The 21040-nt window shown below is 56.0% G+C and overlaps 2 protein-coding genes across 3 annotated transcripts; both read left to right on the forward strand.

Moving 5' to 3' along the window:
- The first annotated feature begins 5968 nt into the window (after window positions 1-5968).
- CCDC9 (coiled-coil domain containing 9) lies at window positions 5969-18617 on the forward strand. 2 transcript variants are annotated; one of them, XM_068992563.1, is made up of 14 exons: window positions 5985-6039; window positions 7857-8008; window positions 9700-9795; window positions 9966-10214; window positions 11839-11922; window positions 12020-12193; window positions 12738-12919; window positions 15046-15092; window positions 15214-15346; window positions 15796-15886; window positions 15979-16378; window positions 16714-16806; window positions 17851-17900; window positions 18481-18617. In XM_068992563.1, the coding sequence occupies exons 4-14, from the start codon at window positions 10068-10070 to the stop codon at window positions 18496-18498; spliced, it is 1419 nt and encodes a 472-aa protein (XP_068848664.1). In that variant the 5' UTR covers window positions 5985-6039; window positions 7857-8008; window positions 9700-9795; window positions 9966-10067; the 3' UTR covers window positions 18499-18617. The 2 variants fall into 2 exon arrangements, with proteins under 2 accessions (XP_068848663.1, XP_068848664.1); XM_068992562.1 differs by lacking the exons at window positions 16714-16806; window positions 17851-17900; window positions 18481-18617 and adding an exon at window positions 7656-7729 and having other exon boundaries at window positions 5969-6039; window positions 7857-7961; window positions 15979-16552.
- A 936-nt stretch (window positions 18618-19553) lies between these two features.
- On the forward strand, window positions 19554-20294 carry INAFM1 (InaF motif containing 1). The gene has a single exon (XM_068993499.1). The coding sequence runs from the start codon at window positions 19554-19556 to the stop codon at window positions 19989-19991; it is 438 nt and encodes a 145-aa protein (XP_068849600.1). The 3' UTR covers window positions 19992-20294.
- The last annotated feature ends 746 nt before the right edge of the window (window positions 20295-21040 follow it).

Here is a 21040-nt window from a genome sequence, read left to right on the forward strand (position 1 = left end):
GAAGGCTGAGGTGGAGACTGGAGTGATGGGTCTGTAAGCCACGGGGAAGACTTGCCAGCGGCCTCCAGAAGCTGGGACAGAAGCAGGGCTTCCAGAAGGAAGCATCTCTACTGAGACCTTGATTTCAGACCTCTGGCTGCCTGAAATGCGAAAGAATGTATGTCTGCTATTTTGAGTCATGCTGTTTGAGGTCATTTGTTATCCGACACCAACCCAGCCGCTCAGCAGCTGTGACACCGTGGATGGAGAAGCCTCACTGAGTCTGTCTTCTCTTTCTGTAAAATGGGTATAAACAAGGCACCCACCTTTTAGGACTATGACACATATGAAAAGAGTATCCTTTTAATCAATAAGTTAGCAAACATTTGTGACATGTTCATAGATCATCAGCTGGCCTGTTATGTGGTCAGTGGTATTACACGTAACAGAAATATAATCGAACGTGGGTCTCCCGCATTGCAGGCAGAGTCTTTACCAACTGAGTCACCAGGGACGCCCAACAGAAATATAATAGTGGCAGTGAAATGCACTTAATGTGTTCTGGGGACAGGTTTTTTTTTTTTCTAATTTACTTAGCTGCGCCGGGTCTTTGTTGCGGCACGTGGGATCTTCAATCTTTGATGCAGCATGTGGGATCTTTAGCTGTGGCACGTGAACTCTTAGCTGTGGCATGTGGGGTCTAGTTCCCTGACCAGGGATCAAATCCCTGCCTCCTGCATTGACATTAAGGAGGCTTAGCCACTGGACCACCAGGGAAGTTCCTGGTCATCGTGTGGAGTGCCTCTTGCTGCTATCAAACAACACATGTATTCTCTTACCATTCTGGGAGTCAGAGATGCAAAGTCGATTTCACTGGACCAAAATCAAAGTGTCAGCAGGACCACACTCCTTGCAAGGCTTGAGGGGAGAATCGGCTCACTAACCATTTCCAGTTGCTGTTCCAGCTGTGGTCTGTGCATTCTCTGACTTCTGGTTCCTTCCTCCCTCTTCAATATGAACAGTGGAGCATCTTACTTTAACGGCATGTGGCCTTCCTTGTCAAATCTCCCTCTGCTTCCCCCTCTTTTATTTGAAAAATGTAATTAATTATTTTAATTTCTTGGTCTTCTCCTGTGGCATATGTGGGGGTCTAGTTCCCTGACCAAGGATTGAACCCGGTCCTCCTGCACTGGAAGCATGGAGGGTGAGCCACGGGACCACCAGGGAAGGTCCTGCTTCCTTCTTCTAAGGACCCTTGTGATTGGCACTGGATCCACCCTGATGGTGGATGGTGCAGGGTTCTCTCTCCATCTCAGGTTTCTTGACTTGATCGTATCAGCAAAGTCCCTTCTGCCACATAACGTAACGTTCTCAGGCTCCAGGGATCAGAAGGCGGGTATCTTTGGAAACCACTATTTAGCCTACGAGGTCCTTGGTGGCTCAGTGGTAAAGAATCCGCCGGCAGTGCAGAAGACACAGGTTCGATCCCTGGGCTGGAAAGATCCCTTGGAAGAGGAAACGGCAACTCACTGCAGTATTCTTGCCTGGGAAAGCCCATGGACAGAGGAGCCTGGCAGGTCACAGTCCATGGGGTCACAAACGGTTGGACACGACTTAGCAACTAAACTCCTACCACTATTCAGCCTGCAGCAGCCCCGGCTGGTAGCCCACTGGGGCGGGCACTGTACTTGTCATTCTACGGATGAGGACCCTAGGGCTCAGAGAAGTTAAGTGACTTCCTTGTGGTCCCACAGCTCAGGTGGCAGAGCAGGGATTTGAACCTAGACAACCTGATCTCAGGGCCAAGATATCGCTTGTTCTCCTCACTGTCTCTCTGGGGTCAGGCAGCCCCAGGTTCAAATTCCAGGTTGGCTGCTGATCAGCTGGATGACTGGGGGCCAGCACCATCAGCTGAGTCTTCATGTCTAACATGTGTGTGAACATACCTCTCCATATAGAAGCGATCAACAAGGGCCTTCTGTAGAGCACAGGGAACTGTAGTCAATGTCCTGTAATAACCTATCATGGAAAAGAATCCGAAAAAAGGACACATATGTATGAGTACCTATGCCAGGCCGCTTTAGTCCTGTCCACCTCTGCGCGACCCCATGGACTGTAGCCCACCAGGCTCCTGTGTACATGGGATTCTCCAGGCTAGAATATTGGAGTGGGTTGCCATTTCCTTCTCCAAGGAATCTTCCTGACCCAGGGATCGAACTTGGGTCTCCTGCATTGTAGGTGGATTCTTTACCAATCTGAGCCACCAGGGACACCCACTTTATATCAACATATATACCCAACTGAATCACTTTGCTCACCTGAAACTAACACAACATTGTAAATCAACTATACTTCAATTAAAAATTAAAAGAAAAAAAAATAGAGACGTCTCTAACGGTTCAGTGGTTAAGACTCTGAGCTTCTACACCAGGGGGCGTGGGGTTGATCCCTGGCTATGGAGCTCAGATACCACAGCCCCCGGCAGTGCAGTCAAAACAAATAAAATTAAATAAAAATTTATTTAATAAAAGTATAAAATGGGAATGAGAATGCTCACCTCTGGCTGGGTGGGGCAAAGGGATCAAGACCACGTGGGGCCTAAGCCTGTGGCTTTGCTCCAGGCAGGGACCCAGGCACTGGCAGCTCAGCGGACCTTCTTACTGGGCCCCTGTGCTCTCCTTTGTAAAGTGGAGATGATAAAGAATTCCCTTCATTGCCCAGAGTTCTGGTGAAGATGCTGAGTGTCTCAAGGAGGGATTCTCAAGGTCTGGCTCACTCTGCTATCTCACCTTCTCGTCCCTAGTAGACATACCAAGAGTGCTCAGTTTCCCTTTTTAAAAATAATTAATTTTTGGCTGGGCTGGGACCTCATCGCTGCGTGGGCTTTGCTTCAGTCCCGGCGCGCGGGGGCTACTCTCTACTTGTGGTGCGCGGGCTTCTCATCGCAGTGGCTGCTCTTATTGCGGAGCACGGGCTGTAGGGCGCGTGGGCTTCAGTAGCTGTGGTTCACGGGCTTAGTTGCTCGGCGGCGTGTGGGATCTTCCGGGATCAGGGATCCAACCTGTGTGTCCAGCACTGGCAGGTGGGTTCGTTATCACGGAGGCACCAAGGAAGCCTGAAGTCTCACTTTTTAATCAGAGAGTGGCCACTCAAACTACACTGAGACAGACTCTTTGGCTGTGATATTGGCAAAGATCAAAGACGAAGAATACCCCTGTCCGTGAGGCTGCCAGGGGACCTGCACCACTGTCCTGTCTGGAAAAGTGGCAGTGAGCACTAGGCCTTTCCTGAGCAGCCACCATCCCGTGGAACAGAGGAAGTGCAACCCTCTGGGTCCCCCTATTTCCACAGCTTTGCCCAACACCCTGGGAGGTGCCCTTGCAGTCTTGTACATGTTTTTAAAGGCTGTGGGATCTTAATTCGCTGACCAGGGATTGAACCCTACCCCCAGCAGTGAAAGCACCAAGCCCTAACCACTGGACCACCAGGGAATTTCCCACTCTTTTTTTCAGGAGGGTTTCCAACTGGTATAAACTTCAGGTTCTACATACCCTGGGTCCACCTCTCTTCATTCTTTTTTTCCCCTGGAAAATAAAAATGGGAATTAACCTGTGATTCAGCAATCTGCTTTCCTAGAAGACAAGACGAATGGTTTCCATTTATTGAGAACTTACAATATTTCAGGCCAAGCACTGGGTGTCTATTAATTCATGAATCCATTGAATTCTGCGCAACAAACAGTAGGATGGTGTTATGATCTCCGTTTACAGATGGAGAAGATGAAGGCCAGAGAAGTTTCCTATGCGTGTTGCCCAAGATCACACAGTTGGTACATGACAGAGCCAGGATTCAAAGCCAGATCTTCTGGCTTCAGAGTCAACAGCCTTACTCATGACATTAGGAGCCCTTTTGTGAACAGGATCACAGATCATGCAGTCATCAAGCTATGCGCCTATAGAAATTCAATGCTGCATCGCTGGCAACCTCCCCAGTTAGAAACAACTCGAACATCCACGAGACCAGTTGGACTAAATTATGGCTCATCTGTAGGACAGAATTTCACGTGGCAGTTTAAAAGCTAGTCAACCATCCACGGGCTAACTTCAAGGTATAGAATTTCAGGGCATACGTTTTGTTTCACAAACAAGGAAGAAAATAATAGTACTAGCCAAGATTCAGTCAGGGACTTCCCTGGTGGTCTAGTGGTGAGGACTCCTCGATCTCACTGCCAAGGGTAGGGTTCAGTTCCTGGTCGGGGACCTAAATTCCAACCCCCTGCCAAAAAAATCACTCATTCATTAAACAAATAGGTTTTGAGAGAGACTCTTATGTATGACGCACTGTTGGAGGTACTGCGGACATAACACAGAGAATATAGTTGAGAAAAAAGTCAGTAAACAGTCAATCCTACAGGAAATCAACCTTCAGTATTCACTGGAAGGATTGATGCTGAAGCTGAAGCTCCAACTCTTTGGCCACCTGATGCAAGGAACTGACTCACTGGAAAAAAAACCCCGATGCTGGGAAAGATTGAAGGCAGAAGGAGAAGAAGGTGACAGAGGATGAGATGGTTGGATGGCATCAGTGATTCAACAGATATGAGTTTCAGCAAACTCCAGGAAACAGTGAAGGACAGGGAAGCCTGGGGTGCTGCAGTCCACGGAGTTGCAGAGTCAGACATGACTTAGAGGCCGAACAGCAAGAGAATAAAGTGAAACACGGTAGTTTAGGGGGTAAACAGTAAGATGGAGACATAAAACTGAAAGAGAAAAGCATGGGAGGTTTCGAAATTTTCAAACGAGTGGTTTCAAGGAAGACCTCAAAGAGGCAAAACTGAATACACAACTGAAGCCGGTGATGCAGTGATTTTGGTAGGCATTTGAAAAATTTTTACTTATCTATTTATTTCTGTGGCTGTGCCTCAAGGCTTGCGGGATCTCAGTTTCCGATCAGAGATTGAACGTGGGCTCCATGTGTGAAAGCACCCAGCCCTACCCACTGACACACCAGGGAATTCTTGGGGGATTTTAAATTGTATGTGTAGAGAAGGTCTCTGAAAGGCTGTTAATGATAACCATATAGGGGCAGTGGATTGCCAGGTATTTTCGCTTCCCATGTTTTAGACCACAAACTAAATTCATCAGCAATCTCAGGAAATCTGGTCTGCTCACTTACAACTGTCATCACCTCCTGTAAGGGTGTTCCATAGCATTTATCGTCACTTGTAACAATAGGTAAATTATGTCTAAGCTTTGTTTAATGTATGTAACCCTCTTGACTCTGTAGCAAAACCCAGTAGGTCCTCCTCTGAGCATCTTCCAGTTTCCTAGAAGCACCAGTTCACTCACCACAGGGCCTTTGCACAGGCTGTGTCCCCTGCCTGGACAGCCCCCCCTCTCAGTCTAGCCTCATCTCTCTCACAAGACATCCCCCACAGTTCTGTTTTCTGTCGTTTCACATGTACTTGTGCCTTCCCTCAAGAGTCCAGGGATGGGGTCTGCCTTGTTCATCACCTTAACCCCCACTTCCCTATCCCCCCAGTACACAGCTGGCACTCAATGCTGATTCAGAGGAAGAAGAGGTTCTTTCCATTGAAAACTGTGAGCTCCTACAACTAACTATAAAGTTTCACTGGCAGGAGGGTGGGGGACCCCCGCCAACCTCCCAGCACAAGCTGGCAGGTCAGGCTTCCAAGAGTTACTTGAAGGAACCAGGAAAGAGGAGATGCAAATAGAGACCAGAGAGAGGATGGTGTTTCCTTTCCCTGGAAGAAAGTCATTCAGGTAGAAGACAGTAGAACAAGCTTGCAGAACACTCTGGGCGCCCGCTCAACCCACTCCCGCCTCCACCCGGCGTGGGGGGTTGGGAGGAGGGGGTGTTGGCGGGAAGGAGCGCCGCGCCTTTAAGGCTCCCGGAAACAGGCCTGCAAGACCGGAAGTAACCCGCTTTAGTTCCCTTCTTCACGTGATGCAGGCCGGAAGTGACGCGCGTGGCCCGGGAGCTGCAGACGCGGAGGCCGACGGAGCCGGAGTCGCGGACGCCGCGGGGTCTCCGGGACAGGTGACCGGGGGAGGGGGCCGGGAGCGCGCCCGGAGAGGGCGGGGCCTAACGCCCCACGTGGGGGGAGCGGGCGCCGGCGCTGGCGGGGTAACCCGCCGCCCGTGGGGGCGGGGTCAGAGTACTCCGCGGGGGGCGGGGACTGGACGCCCACATGGGAAGCTAGAAGGGTGCTGAGGGGGCGGGCCGTCGGCGGGGCAGGGCCTGGGTGGGCCGGGCTCCGGACTCATCCGGAGCCACGGTGGGCAGCTGGGGAGGGCCCGAAAAAAGTTATGCTGGGGCTGGGGGCGGGGCCAAATATTACCCTGAGGACTAGGGGCGGGGCCGGAAAGTTTCGCGTGTCCTGGAAGTGGGTCCAGGAAGTCAGGGGCGGGGCCAGGGGCTGACCTGAGGGTCGGGGCGGGGCCAGGCGCCGGTAGGGCGGAGCCAAAAAGTTTCGCAGGAATCGGGCCGCTGAGCCAGAATTTAGGGGCTCTGGGTACGGGGCCAGACACTGACGGGCGGGGCGGGGGCGGAGCCAGGGGCGTGACCAGAGGCTGGGCTTAGCAAATCGGAGGCGGGGCCAAAGTGTTGGCTGGTGAGCCGGGGGCGGGACCGGTGCCAGAAGGCGAGGAGGAGGGGGCGGGTTTAGGCTGCTGCCTGGGGCTCCTGTGGGCGGGGCCAGGAAGTTGGCTGGGGCCGTCGGACGCCGGAAGGGGGTGGGGTTAATTACGCGCCTGTGGGCGGGGTCAGAGGTTTGGCGGGAAAGGCGGGGCCGGAAAGTTTGCCTCTCTTCGCGGCGGGGCTGTGGCGTTCCGGACCGGGTGGAGACTGGAGCCTTTCCCTAGAAAGCCGCGTGAGGGCGGGGCGGTTTTGTCTGCGCCTGGGCGGGGAGGCTGTTCACCCAGGAGGCCAAACCAGACCCGGGAAGCCTGGGTCTGTTGGAGGAATCTTTGTTGGGGTGCAGGGGGCGGGGCTTTAATATCCCTGAGGGTAGGGGCAACGAATAGGAATGGGGCTCGGACTATTTTTTGAGTGTAGGGTTATAAGACGTCGCTGAAATTCCTGGGGAAGTGTTAGGTGTAGATTATTAAACGGGATGTAAGCAGCACCAGGTTGAGCAGGGGGAGTCGGCCTTTCTTGCGCAGGTCGTGGGAGAGGCTCATCCTAAAGCTCTCTTGGGGTAGAAGCCTGGGTTTTAAACTCTCAGCACAGGGGTGTGGAGACTGAACTAGGATTTTCATTTTGAAGGGAGCAGTGTGGGGTGTTTCCCTAAGTGGTGGGGCGGGCCCAGAACTTTCCCAGGGTGTGTGTGACTACATTGTTTACAGAGGAATGGATGGGTCCAAAACCCTCTTGAGAGTACTGAGTCTAAACTTCTCCTGGTAGGGGGTGGGCTAGAAGAGGGGCTTCAAGAAGAGGGACTGGGAGTGAGGGCGAGAATTCTTTTGGAGTGAAGGGTGTGTGTGTGTGTGTGTGTGTGTGTGTGTGTGTCCCTTGGAGTAAAGGGAGTGTGTGTGTGTGTGTCCCTTGGAGTGAAGGGATGTGTGTGCGCATTTGAGGAGCCCCCAGTCTGGAACAGGAAGAGACAGATTGAGTGGAGCCATTGGCCTTAGTCCTTCTGTTCCCTCTGCCCTCAGGAGCCCCCAGTGCTGTGTCCAGATTCTGCAGGGGAGGTTTGCTGGGACCCAGGCCCCCCTCTGCCAGTGGAATGGTGAGAAGAAAAGTGGGGTCTTTGAGATCTGAGCTTTGGGGCAGGGGGCTTGGGAGGAGAGGTTCTCGGCCCGCAGACCCTGGAGCAGGTAGAGGTTTCCAGCTTCTTATCTGTCCGCCCCTCTCAGTCAGCCGCACTGGATCTGAAATCGAAGGAGGAGAAGGATGCTGAGCTGGACAAGAGGATCGAGGCTCTTCGGCGGAAGAATGAGGCCCTCATCCGGCGCTACCAGGTGCCCTAGCCCCGCCCTGGGAGACCCCATCCCCTCTCCTCCCCGCAGTGAGTTTCCCTCACCTCTCCTTCCTTAAAACCTTTTCATGACTCCTCATCACTGTCAGGGTAAAAGCCGAGGGCCTTAGCCTGGGATTCCTCCTTTCATTCCATCATTGGTTTGTTCGTTCACAAGTATTCATCAGGGCCCATTGCTCAGTGGCACTGTGGCGGCAGCGGTGATGGAGGGGACCCCGGGCCTGCCTTTCCAGGGCTCACAGGCCAGTAGGGGCCCAGCCATGGCTTCAGTCAGTGATGAGCGAGTGGGCCAGCCTGGGATGGAGGAGCTCAGGGTTCTGTGAGCCCAGGTGGGGCTCTTCACCCAGCCTGGGGGATATTAAGGAGGACTTCCTGGAGGAGGGGATTCTGAGACTCGAAAGGTGAGTAGATGTTAGCCGGTCTTTTTTTTTTGCTGCACCACATGTCTTGTGGGGGTCTTAGTTGCCTGACTAGGGACTGAACCCAGGCCCATGGGAGCGGAGCAGGCGGTCCTAACCACTAGACCAGCAGGGAAGTCCCAGCTAGCTGAAAAGGAGAGCAGAACATTCCGCACAGAGGGGACAGTTTGTGCAGAAACTTGGAGCTTAAAGTTGGAGGGTCAGATGGAGGATATTGACCTGCAGAGACCCGCTGGGGCCCGGCCATGCAGGCCATAAGGCTAAGAGTTTGGACTTTTCCCTAAGGACATTGGGGAGCCATCAAGGGCTTTGAGTGGAAGTGGGGCCAGGTCAGAATAGGTTTGTAGGACGACTCTTTTGGTTGCTGTGTGGTGGAAGATGGGAGGAGAGGACACTGGGGACAGGAAACTGGGGCAGGGACTTCGCAGGGGGCGAGGGGTGGGGGCCGTATGGAGAGGAGGTGCCTGGCCTGGGACAGGGCTGTTGGGAGGGACTCAGTGACTGATGGACGGTGGCAGGAGGTGAGGAGAGGATCCAGGATGAGGCCCAGGTCCCTGTCACAGGTGCCAGAGTAGGTGTTGGGGCTGTCCCTGAGATAGGAGGAGGAGTAGGCTTCATTTATTCATTCTTCATGCATTCATTCATTAAAAAAAAATAAAAGGATGTTGAGCCTCTGTTGTGTGCCAGGCAGTGTTCTAGGCTTGGGGTATATATCAGTGAACAAAACAGACAGATATCGCTGACCCAGAGTAGATTCTGTTATGGGGAGGAACCAGATAAGAAGCAAAATAGACATAATGTCCTGTTGTGAAAGGGGTGGGGGGAGGGCGGGGTGGTGTGTGGAGAATGGCAGGCGAGCTGGTCAGGGAAGGCCTTCCTGAGAAGGGGACCTTTGAGCAGAGGCCTGCAGGAGGTGGGGGACTGGAGAATCTATGGAGAAGGGGCATTTCTGGCAAGGGGAACAGCAGGTGCAAAGGCCCTGAGGCAGGTTTGAACCTGGTATGTTCCAGGCACAGTGAGAGGGTCACAGTGAGCGAGAGGAGAGAGTGGGAGGTGAGGATGGGATGGTAACGAGACCACACCCTGTGGAGCCCCATTGGCTGTGGGGGAGCCTTTGACTCTGGCTCAGAGGGTCTGAGCAGGGGAGCCGCCTGGTGCGCTTAGAGGGAAGAAGTGACCGGGTTTCTTGTCTAGAGCTCCAGACAGAGGTCTGCGCTGGGGCTGACTTGGGGACATTGAGGGGACTGTGGGCATCTGGCCAGTACACAGGACCCCTGATAGCCGCTCTCTCTGATCTCCCAGGAGATTGAGGAGGATCGGAAGAAAGCTGAACTGGAGGGAGTAGCAGTGACAGGTCCCCGGAAGGGCCGCTCGGTGGAGAAGGAGAATGTGGCAGTGGTGAGCTCCACGCCAGGGTGGGCCTCGCGAGGACGGGTGGGTGGGGGGGGGTTGTGAGACCTAAGAGCCTTCCCTGCTGCCCCAGGCCTCGACCCTGGCAGCCGCCCTCTGGGCCTGCGGTGTCCTGGTCTCCCTGCCCCAGTGACCTTGCCCCCTTCCCCCCTTTCCAGGAGAAGAACCTGGGTCCTTCCCGGAGGTCTCCAGGGACCCCTCGGCCTCCAGGGGTCAGCAAGGGAGGCTGGACCCCCCCTCAGCACGGAGGCCGGGCAGGCATGGGCCGGACATCCCGCAGCTGGGAAGACAGTCCCGGGGAGCAGCCTCGGGGAGGCGCTGGGGGCCGCGGCCGGAGGGGTCGGGGCAGGGGGTCCCCTCATCTCTCTGGAGGTGGCGATGCCTCGATTGCCGACCGCAAATCCAAGGTAGGAGCCGAGGGGGCTGACGTCTGCCTGAAGTCTGTTGGGGAGGCTCAGTGTTGTCCTGTTGCTCTTTCTGTTCTGCCCTCAAAGGGGTTTTATCCTTCATCCGTCGTTTACTGTCTCTGTTTTCTTTTTTGGACCCTCGCTCCGGCTCTTTTTCATCTCTTTCCCTTTCTTCTTCTCTCCCCTAGTAGACCAGCGCTGTGGGTACTCTCCCTGTCTCTTTCTGTCTCCCGTTTTGCGCTCTGCTGTGTGCTTGGTCATCTGCCTTCCCTTCCCTTTGTCTCTTTTTGATGGTGTCTGGTGGGTTCTGTCCAGCACGCATGCTTTCCTCATTCGTGTGTGCGTGCGCATGTGCTCTCTCTGTGTCATTCCCTGAATTAGTTGGTAGGGAGCAGTGAGGTTCTTACTGTACCTGCTCTCCGCACCCCACCACGCAGATTAGCAGAGTGGTGGCTTAGGGGACAACTTCTATGAGTTCCCTGTCCTTGGGCAGCTCACTTCCCCTCTAGGAGATTCCAGTTCTCGCTCTTAAGTAGGAATGAAAATCAGGTTTAAAGGTTTTCATAAGCATCGTGTGACATGAGGCATAGAAATCCTCAGATTAAGCGCTCAATGTATGTTGCTTAAGGATGTTTAGAAAGACCCCAAAGTGCCATGGCATTAATCAAATGCAAGTTTATTTCTCTCTTGTATGCTGAGTCTTGGAAATGCAAGTGTTCCCAGCATCTTGGGCACATGCTCATCTAAAATTCTGTTACCACCCAGGGTGGGGGGAATTGTTACCTAAGAAAGGGAGGAGAATGGATGGTGGGGGTCACCTGGCCATTTGTTAAGTTGTTACTGTGGCAGCCGTTGAGGGGTCCCCAACCCCTCTGCCAGGCTCAGCATTTTGCCAGAAGGATTAACAACTGAAATTTATTACAGGGAAAGAATAGAAAGCAAAATGGCCCACGAGCCAGAGTCTGGAGGATACCAGGTGCTAGCTTCCAAGAGTCTGCGTCCAGTGGAGACACAAATTGTTGTTTAATCACTAAGTTGTGTCTGACTCTGCGACCCCGTGGGCTGTAGCCCGCCAGGCTCCTCTGTCCATGGGATTTTCCAGGCAAGAATACTGGAGTGGGTTGCCATTTCCTACTCCAGGGGATCTTCCCCACCCAGGGATCAAACCTGTGTCGCCTGCATTGGCAGGCAGATTCTTTACCAATGAGCTACCAGGGAAGCCCAAAGACACACAGGCTGTACTTAATTGTTCTTCATTGACAACATATGTCAAAGTTCATCTACTGAGGACTCATTAGAGAGCTAGTACCCAGGCTTCTTATCTGAGGCTGGTCACATAGGTCCCCTCTGCCTCGTACACATCCAAATTCCAGACCGTAGAAGGAAGGTGGGTGTTCAGCATACACTGTATTTGCAGAAAAAGTCTAGGCACCTGGAGCCCCGCTTACTGGTTAACTGTTGACAGGACGTGCAGAGAGCCAGTGTCCAGGTGCCAGCCAGGGGCTCCTTGCATAACAGGTCTAAGGAGAGAGCCTCAGATGGTGACGAACGCTCAGGTTGAGTGGTTCTTTCTGACGCCCTGTGTGTGTGTCTCTCTCTGTCCTCCCTTCCTCCCCCCAACAAGGAGTGGGAGGAGCGGCGGAAGCAGAACATCGAGAAGATGAACGAGGAGATGGAGAAGATTGCGGAGTACGAGCGCAACCAGCGGGTCAGTGCCACGGGCGCCCCCTGGCGGTGGGGTGGAGCTGCCGGGTCGGGGGAGCGCTCCAACACCCCACCCCCCAACCAACTCCGCATGCCTGCAGGAAGGCGTGCTGGAGCCCAACCCGGTGCGGAACTTCCTGGACGACCCCCGGCGACGCAGTGGGCCCCTGGAGGAGCCTGAGCGGGACCGCCGGGAAGGCAGCCGCCGGCACGGGCGCAACTGGGGGGGCCCTGACTTCGAGCGGGTGCGCTACGGCCTCGAGCAGGAGCGGCAGGTGGGTGCGGGCGGCGGGGCCACGACTGCCGCCCAGCAGCCGGTCTCTGGGTTCCACAGGGAGGGATGTATGTTGAATGCGGGGCGCAGAGCAGGAAGAGGCTGCAGCCCTGCACTCAGGCTTCCCTCCAGTTGCTAGTTGCCCCAGAGCCGCACTCCTTTCTTTTTGTAGCTTTATGATCTGTTTTGGTGTGATTTTCCTCCTTGCTGACGTTAGTGATGTTTACTGGGTACCGGCCGGGGGCCAGGCACTGTCTAGGGTGCTGGGGCTAAATCAGTGGCCATGTAATAAGATGTCAGATAATGCTGAATGTTGGGAAGAAGGCTCCAGCCCAGCCAGGTGAGGGCACGGAGAGTAGAGAAGGATCTGGCGTGGCTTCTCTAAGGTGCCACGTGAGCAGATACGGCTTTGATCTCCACCCTGTCACCACCTCTTCCTGTGACCTTGAGCCACGGGCTCTACCCAGGAGCTTAGAAGGCCTCAGGGAAGGGGTGCCAGGCGAGAGTGGTGGGCGGAGCCCTGACTACCCATCTGCCTGGGGCAGGGCCGCCGGGCTGGCCTGGGCGGCGCTGGGGACATGACGCTCTCCATGACGGGCCGAGAGCGGTCCGAGTACCTCCGCTGGAAGCAAGAGCGGGAGAAGATCGACCAGGAGCGGCTGCAGAGGCACCGCAAGCCCACCGGCCAGTGGCGGCGGGAGTGGGACGCCGAGAAGACAGATGGCATGTGAGTCTCTGCCCTGTCCGCGCCCGTGGGGCTCCTCGACCTTGGCCCTGACCTCTGGCTCCTTGGCCTGTCTCGGGTTTCTCATCCTGTGTATCAGTTAGCACGAGCTAGGTAACACTGCATAAGCATCGCCAAGTCTCAGGGCACAGAAAAGCGTTTCTTTTTCCTTTTTTAAACAACTAAAGCATTTTGTGTTAGGGTATAGCCAGTGTAATAACAGATGTTGTAATAGTTTCAGGTGAACAGCAAAAGGACTCAGCCATGCAGTTTTTTACAACCATTTATTTATTTATGTATTGGCTGCGTCGGGACTTAGTTATGATGTGCAGGCTCTTCATTGCGACCTGCAGGCTCCAGGGTGCCTGGGCTCAGCTCTTGTGGCAAGCAGGCTTAGTTGCTCCAAGGCCTGTAGGGTCTTAGCTTGCCCGACCGGGGATTGAGCCCAAATCCTCTGTCCTGGAAGGTGGATTCTTAACCACTGGACTGCCAGGGAAGTCCCGAAACATTTCTTTCTCCTGTGCTCACTGGTCTTCTAAGTTGGGCTGATTCAGGCTGGACTGGAAGCTGTGGGTCCAGCTGGGGTTGAACTCACTTCTGCCCTGCACGTGTACATTCTGGGGTTTGTGCTGAGGGAAGGGGCTGCTGGGGGAAGCGCTGGCCACAGTACTGGCAGATGTGCAGGAGGGAGAGTGAGACACTTCCCCGTCTGTTAGCCAGCAGACCCCACCTTGCTGCAGCAGGAAATTACACTCTGTCAACTCGATAGTACTGCAGTGATTCTACAGCCAAGGGTGCGGATGTGAGTTCTCATGCAGGGAGAGCATGAAGAATTATAGCAATGACCCCTTGGCATCCTCCCTTCATCCCTCTAACCATGTCCCCCACCTACCCAAGCACCTTATCCCTGTGGCATTATTATTCTCAGGTCTGACTCTGTCGCCTTTCGGGTCCCAGGAAACATCCCATTAGTCAAACTTAAAGCGAAGGCATCATCCACAGGAGGGCTAACTGCCATAGCAAAGGTGGAGAAGATTCTGGAAGACCTGCTGAATGGCAATCTTAAGATGGACAGCTGTCGTTTTTACATCATCCTCTATCCTTTGCCACAGTGCTGGCTAAAGAAAGAGGATCTTGTCTGTGTGCCTGGAGGTCGGAGCATTTATTTTTGGATTGTGAGCTAAGCCTTTGCCAGCGTGAGAAACATTTTGCACAGATATCCATAGCTGATGTTTCTGAGGGGGAGGCAGGTGAGCTTTTGTGGAGATGTTCTTGGGCTTAAGACTGAGAAAGTCCTCTTACGTCCTCACAGCAGCCTGCAGCAAGTCTCACGTTTGCATTGAATAGAGCAAATTGTGCAGTGAATAGAGCTAACGTCACATTTGAGGCTACTGTTTTAGACCTAGATAATGTATGTAACTGGGCTTCCCAGGTGGCGGTAGTGGTAAAGAACCCACCTGCCAATGCAGGAGACATACGAGACGAGGATTCAATCCCTGGGTCAGGAAGACCCCCTGGAGGAGGGCATGGCAACCCACTCCAGTAGTCTTGCCTGGAGAATCCCATGGACAGTGGAGCCTGGTGGGCTGCAGTCCATGGGGTTGCAGAGAGTTGGACATGACTGAAGCAACTTAGCACGCAACACAATGTATGTAATAATACGTGATTGGAAAGGTTAGGAAGGCCTCTTAAGTTGAGGCCTGAAGGAGGTAACGGAGCGGGCCCCGGAGAGATCGGAGGAAGCGAGCCCCAGGAGCAGCATGTGCAAAGGTCATGAGGCAGGACCTCTGTGGTAGGAGAACTTGCTAAGCTCGGGAGGTGAGAGAGTGATGGAGCTGAGGCTGGACAGGAAGCTGGGGATGTTGAACTTGCACATTCTCATTGAGGTGGGGAATTGCTGTCAAATACTGATCACTTTTCTCTGTCTGTACTGCCACGTCACACGTGCCTATTGTCTTTCACCTCATCCTGAGCTTTAATCAGTGACACGCTCCCCCATCCGGGTTGACGACCGTGCGGTCTGTGGTCTTGTTTTCTAACCGTGGCCCCCACCTCCCCCGATGACTCTTCCGCCCTACCTGTTCTCCCTGTGTGACCAGCTGCCCGCTCACCCTTTTCTTTTTCCCAAGGTTCAAGGATGGCCCAGCCGTGGCCCTGGAACCATCCCACCGCTATGGTGAGTGGGAGTTCTTGGGTAGGGTGAGGCAGCTGGCTAGGCTGGGGGGTTGGGGCAGGGTGGGGTGGGGATAGCTTATACTGTGCTCTCTACCCCCGGCTTCCCCTGGGTTTTATTGCAGATGACCAAGCTTGGGCCCGGCCCCCCAAGCCCCCCACTTTCAGGGAATTTCTGTCCCAGCACAAAACTGAGGTCAGCCGCAGAAAGAAGAAGAGCAGCCGACCCCAGCCTAAGGCAGCGCCCCGTGCCTACAGGTGGGGGCCCCTTTGGCTTGTACATGCACAACCCCAGCGGGACTGTGTGGCCCTACCCCTGGTTGTCCTCTGGCTTGTGGGTTTGGGGGATATTTCTGTCCTTTCTTGGCCCTGTCTGTCTCTCGGGCACTTGTCTCCCTGTGGGTCAGGCACTTGGTTTCGGGGGTGTCGGGGCCTGGCTGTCACTTTACCCTCATCTGTCCCCTCCTACCCTCCCACCTGTCTCTTCTACCCACCTGGCCCCTCTCTGCCTGGTCACCTCTGACACCCGGGACACGCCCTGTTTCCTCCTCGGTGCTCTAGCCTGCCGGCTCCTTGTCTGGAAATCCCAAAGACCCGCTCTCTCCACCTGTTGCATTTTGTAGCTCTGTGTCTGGGGTCGAGCCTGGGGTGGGAAGCCCCTTCCTCCTGTTCATCTGGGCTTTATTCCTTTCCTCTGTCCCCTCCAGTGACCACGATGACCGCTGGGAGACGAAGGAGGCCGTGTCCGCAGCTCCCGAGCCCCCGCAACCTGCTCTCCCCAAGGAAGCGCCCGCGCAGGTAGGGCGGGCTGTCAGCTCCCGGCAGGCAGCACGGTGTGGGGGTGCCTGGGGCCTGCAGCCTCTCCCTGACCTGCCTTGTGTTCCTCACAGCTGCCTGAGACCCTGGCCCCTGCCCATCGGCCTCCTGAGGAGGAGGGCGAGGATGAGGGGGAGGATGGGGAGGATGAGGAGTGGGAAGACGTGAGTGAGGATGACGAGGAGGAGGAGATCGAGGAAGAAGAGGAGGCTGATGATGAGGAAGAAGAACCAGCCGGAGATCACCAACACCAGGAGGCTGAGCCCAGTGGGGGCCCCAGCGGGAGCCCCACCAGGGAACACAGTGACAAAGAGCCCGCCAGGCCGGAAGAGCCCCTGCCGCTCCCCCAGGCCCCTGCCACACCTTCCAGCCCCTTCTCGCCCCCTGGGGGCCACCACCCTGTGTCCGACTGGGGTGAAGAGATGGAGCTGAATTCTCCCCGGACCGCCCACCCGGCAGATGCTGTCTCTCCGGGTGAGGCCTGGCCGTTTGAAAATGCATGAAGCTGGCTGCTTGTGTGTGTGCTTGAGGGGTGCATGGGGGACCCTCAGGACCCTGGGACCCCATGTGCCCTGGTGGCTAGGGGGGACAGTCCATGCCTGTCTCTAGAAGGCCCACCCCCAGATCTTGCCCTGCCCTGAGCCATTCAGAGCGCCCTCCCCAATAAAGAGATCACTTCCTCAAATGACACTTCCCACGTGTGTCCTTAAACCCCCTCTCACTCCCCCAGAGCCTTCTCTCTTGGTTGGGTGGAGGGGGGCGCGGTATTTGGAGGGGAATGGGCTTGACTGGGCCTCCCCCTTCCCCAGGAGGTGACCAGCCAGCCCCTGCCTCCTTGGAGAGTGGGCCCAGCGCCCCAGGAACCCAGAAAGCTGAAGAGGAGGGGTCTGAGGCAGCTCCAGGTTGGGGGAGTGGCTGGGGTGGTGGAGGTGGCTTTCCTTCTGATTCCTCTTGGGTTGAGGGGAGGAGAGTTTGGGCGCAGTAGAATGGAGTGGATGCGTCTCCATTATGGGTGTGGGGTAGCTGCTGGCCGGGGGATGGGGGAAGTGGGGAGGGGCCACGCTGCTGGGTGGGAACGAATCCAGGGTCAAGGGGGTGGAGCTATAGGGAGGACTTCCCGGAGGCCGAGCCACTAGGAATTGAGTGTGTTTGGGGGTGAGGGGGTGGAGCCAGGGTGGGATTAGGAGGTAGAGGGCTACCCCAGGGGTTCTGCAAAGTAATCTAGAAACAAGGGGGTGGGTTAAATTGATACGAGCTCAGAGCAGGATTTGAAATACAAATCGGTCAAAAATAAAGAACCGGGGAGGAGTAATGGATCTAGCTGTGGGCGTGGTTACAGTTTTGAGGTGTAAATTAGTAAATGGGGTCAATTAGAATAGAAATACATAACACACTGGGGTAAAAATTGTGGAGTCTAGCGGACCTGGAGCAACAGGCAGAACCCAGTCTTCACCTCCACCAGGCGGAAGCTGGGTTGTGGACCTCCGACCTTCCCAAGGAGTAGGGGTTAGGCCTTGGGGGCATAGCCAAGGAAGGTCTGGTTAGGACTCAGAAGGTGGGCAAGGGAAGTGGAGGTAGATCCTGTAGGGCAGGCTTGCTAGAGGTTGGCTTATGTCCGCGGGGGTGAGGCTGGGATGAGAGAGGACAGAGTTTAGGATGGCGGCTGAGGTCGGGGTACCCGAAGCGCTTTGTCTTTGGGCCACGTGACTGCCATCTCGCTCTGTCAGATTATGTATTCGATTATAAACAGGGATCTGTTGCGGGGGTGTGTGTCTGCATAGATCCTCTCCGAGGATTAAAGGAGCCTGAGACTCGTAAATCGCTTAACGCAGGGTGGGCGGCAGCCAGGCTTGGTGGGGCGGAGTGGCGGGGCTAGGGTGTCCGGGGGCCGGCGGTGGGGGGCGGGGTTACTGTTGCCTTCAGGTGATCGCCTCTTCTCTTTGCAGAGGCGGACCCCGAGGGCCAAGAGACGGCAGAGATCGCTGACTTCCAGAGGGTGCGTTTCTGCAAAGTGGTGGCGGCCGCTTCGCCACCGGGGGCCGCCCGCTGACCGCGCCCGCCGACTGCGGCTTCTGCCGACTACGGCCTCTGCGCTCTGCACTAACCTTCCGCCGCCTCGCTCCTCTACCCTCAGCTTCCGCCACTCCAGCCAGGAGAGGGTTAAATGTAAGGGCGGGGGGAGGAGCCAGGGATAGTGAACCGGGTGGGGCCAGGGCAATAGTCCAGTCTCACAAATAGGGGGCGCTGTGGCACCAGGGTGGCTGAGACACCTCCGAGTTACCCACTTTTGGAGGCCATGGGGGTGTAGGTGCCAGTTCCCGGGCCGTTTTCCGCCTCCAGGAGCTTACATCTGGGGCATGGCTTAATAACCAGTGACTCTTGAAGGACCTGATTTCCCCGGCCGCATAAGTGGTCCCTATTAAACGCAGTGCTTCCGCTAACCTTTGAATTGTATTTCTGGCGGGGGCAGGCTGGGTTGCTGTGCTTGGCGGGCTTGTCCATGGCGGCAGAGGCGGGAGGAAGGGGCTCGCTCTTCCTCCACCCCCCTGATACGTCTTCCCTCCCCCCTCCCACAGGCCTCCCCGAATTCCTGAAGACGCTGCTGGGAGGGGACTGACGCTTCCCCGCCTTGATGGGAGGGGGCGGCAGGAGGGGCTTAGTCTGGATCTCCGAGCTGTGCTCTGTCTTCCCCGGAGCCCACTTTGGACCCCATGGCTTTAGAGAGGGAGAAATTGAGGGTGGTGGGGGAGGAGATGGGGAGGGGGCGTGACTGGGTTGTGGGGCGGAGCTGGAGCTTCGGAGTCTGAATTTAGATCTGAAGACAAAATATGGAGGAAGAGGCGCGTCCAACGAGGGGCGTGGTTAGGATGTTTGGGGCCCGCATTCTAATGGAGTTTAAAACAAGGAAAGGTGTTAGGACGTGAGGTAGAACCACAGCGCGGATTTAGATGGGAATCCCTAACGCTGGTGTGGGGCGCAGCCAGCAGCAGAGAGCTTGGTTTAGAATGGGGTGCTCAAACTAGTGGAGTGGAGGAGGAGAAAAAGAGGCGGAATCTGGATTGAAGATGGATGAGGGTAGGGGGAGAAGACAGTGGAATCGAATGCTGGAGTAGTGTTTAACTTGGCTAAAGGCAAATTACAACTGGGGCAGGACTTAAAAGGCTTGAGCTTGGCAAGGGAGCGGCGAAGCTAGATGCCGGGAGAAGTCTGAGTTCCGAAAGGGGATGGGTAGGGCGCGGGGAAGAGGAGAGAAAAGAGCGGAGGTAAGCTCCGGGGCGGGCATAATGCCGAAGCCTGGTAGGAGTCGGCTGGGCCGAGACCAACATTTGAGAAAAAGCAAGGTATTGCATGCTTGGGGCGGGGTCAGAATGCTGTAGTTAAGCCTTGGCTTGCTAGTGTTTGGCCGGAGGCTGAGGAGGGGGCGGGCCTGGAGCGCGGAAGAGGCCCGCCCGTTCGGGGGCGTGCCCACGCTGGCGGGGGCGTGGTTGGGCGGGGGAGAGTTAGAGCCCGCAGGAGGCCCGCCCACGCGGGGGCGTGGCCACGCTGACGGGGGCGGGGTTGGACAGGGAGAGTTAAGCGTGGAGGCGGTCCCCCGGAGGGGGGGCGGGCCCTGTGCGGGCTGTGGCTCCCAGCCGAGTGGGCTGCGGGGATGCGGGGCACGAGCTGCGTGGGCGGCGGCGGCGAGAGCCCGAGTGGCGCAGGGCTGAGCGAGGGCCCGCGGGGCCGTTGGCTGCGCCTAGCCCCGGTCTGCGCCTACTTTCTCTGCGTCTCGTTGGCTGCCGTGTTGCTCGCTGTCTACTACGGTCTCATTTGGGTTCCCACGCGGCCCCCTGCAGCCCCAGCCGGCCCGCCGCCCAGCGCGCAGTCCTCTCCGTGCGGAGCCCGCGCGGGTGCGCTGCCTGCCCCGGCGCCCGCCGCCGCCTCGGTCTCTTGCCTCCTGGGAGCCCCTGGCGGGCCGAGACCCCAGCTTGAGCTGTCGCGCAGCCGCCGCCGCCGCCGCTACAGCGACCCCAGCCGTCGCCGCCGCCCGAGCCGCCAGACGCTGGGGAAGACGCAGGAGGCCGCGGGGGGCCGAGGACCTGGGTAACCTTCCTTTTCACCCAAGATGGACCGCCAGCCTTCGAGAGCCCGGCGCTGTCGCCGCGGATGCGCCGGTTCCGAATTGGTGTCTGGCTCCCTCTTCATGACTAGCGTTTGCGGAGCTGTCATCCTGAAGAATGGGGGGCGAAGGGGAGCCGGCTCTGGTCCTCGATCCTCGCAGCTCCTCCGCCCTCAGGCCGGGTCCTCCACCAGGCAGACCCCATACTGATCACTGCCTCCTGCTCCTCCCTCCGTAGGATTCTGTGCGCGGAGCCCTCAGCCTGACCCTCTCCCTCCGGGTGCATCTATCCACATGCAATAAACTCCAGCCCCAGCTGCCTCGTGTTGTGTTTGTCGTGTTGTCTGCAGAGGGGCCTCCCCTCAAGATTGTGAGGGCAAGCCCTGGCATCAGGGCATTGCCTCTCACTCTGGGTGGGCTGTGTGCGTTTTCCCCTTCCCTGGGCGGGGATAGTGGTGGTGTCATTTTCTTCTTCCATCGCCATCGTGTGTTTTCTGGGTTGGGGTGAGAAGACGCTTATCCGCAACAAGGTAGTTGAAGGTCAGACGGTATGAAGGACTAAGCAGGTTTTTGCATGCTTGCAGAGGATAAGTGCCTCTGGAGGGGAGAAAAGGGCTGGCCTCCGGTAATAGCACAGGAGACAAGACAAGAGATGGGGTGATCCCAGCGATAACTGGGTTTCTGGGGATTGTGATTTGTATAACTACAGTGTCCGCAACGGAAGCTAAATCATCTGGAGAAGTCAGGATAGTGCTGAAAGAGCATGAGTTCACATTCCTGGGAGCTGAGAGAGAGCGTGGACAGGGGTGGTGGTAGGACCCCTCTGGAAATCACAGAGGAAACTATCAAAGCACCCAGCTGCCTTTGAAGCTTAGTACTGCCTCTCTGGTCTGCAGTGTTGCCTGCAAACCAAGGCAGAGCAACCTGAGTCCTGCTAAAAAGTTAGAGGTGGCTGAGTCCGTTTTCCTACCCAGACGACTAAGGTCTAGCTCTGGGCAGGGTATAGGACCTTACAAGCAGGAAGTGATTTCCTGTCT

Source organism: Capricornis sumatraensis, chromosome 20, assembly GCF_032405125.1.
Source record: "Capricornis sumatraensis isolate serow.1 chromosome 20, serow.2, whole genome shotgun sequence".
Lineage (NCBI taxonomy): Eukaryota > Metazoa > Chordata > Mammalia > Artiodactyla > Bovidae > Capricornis > Capricornis sumatraensis.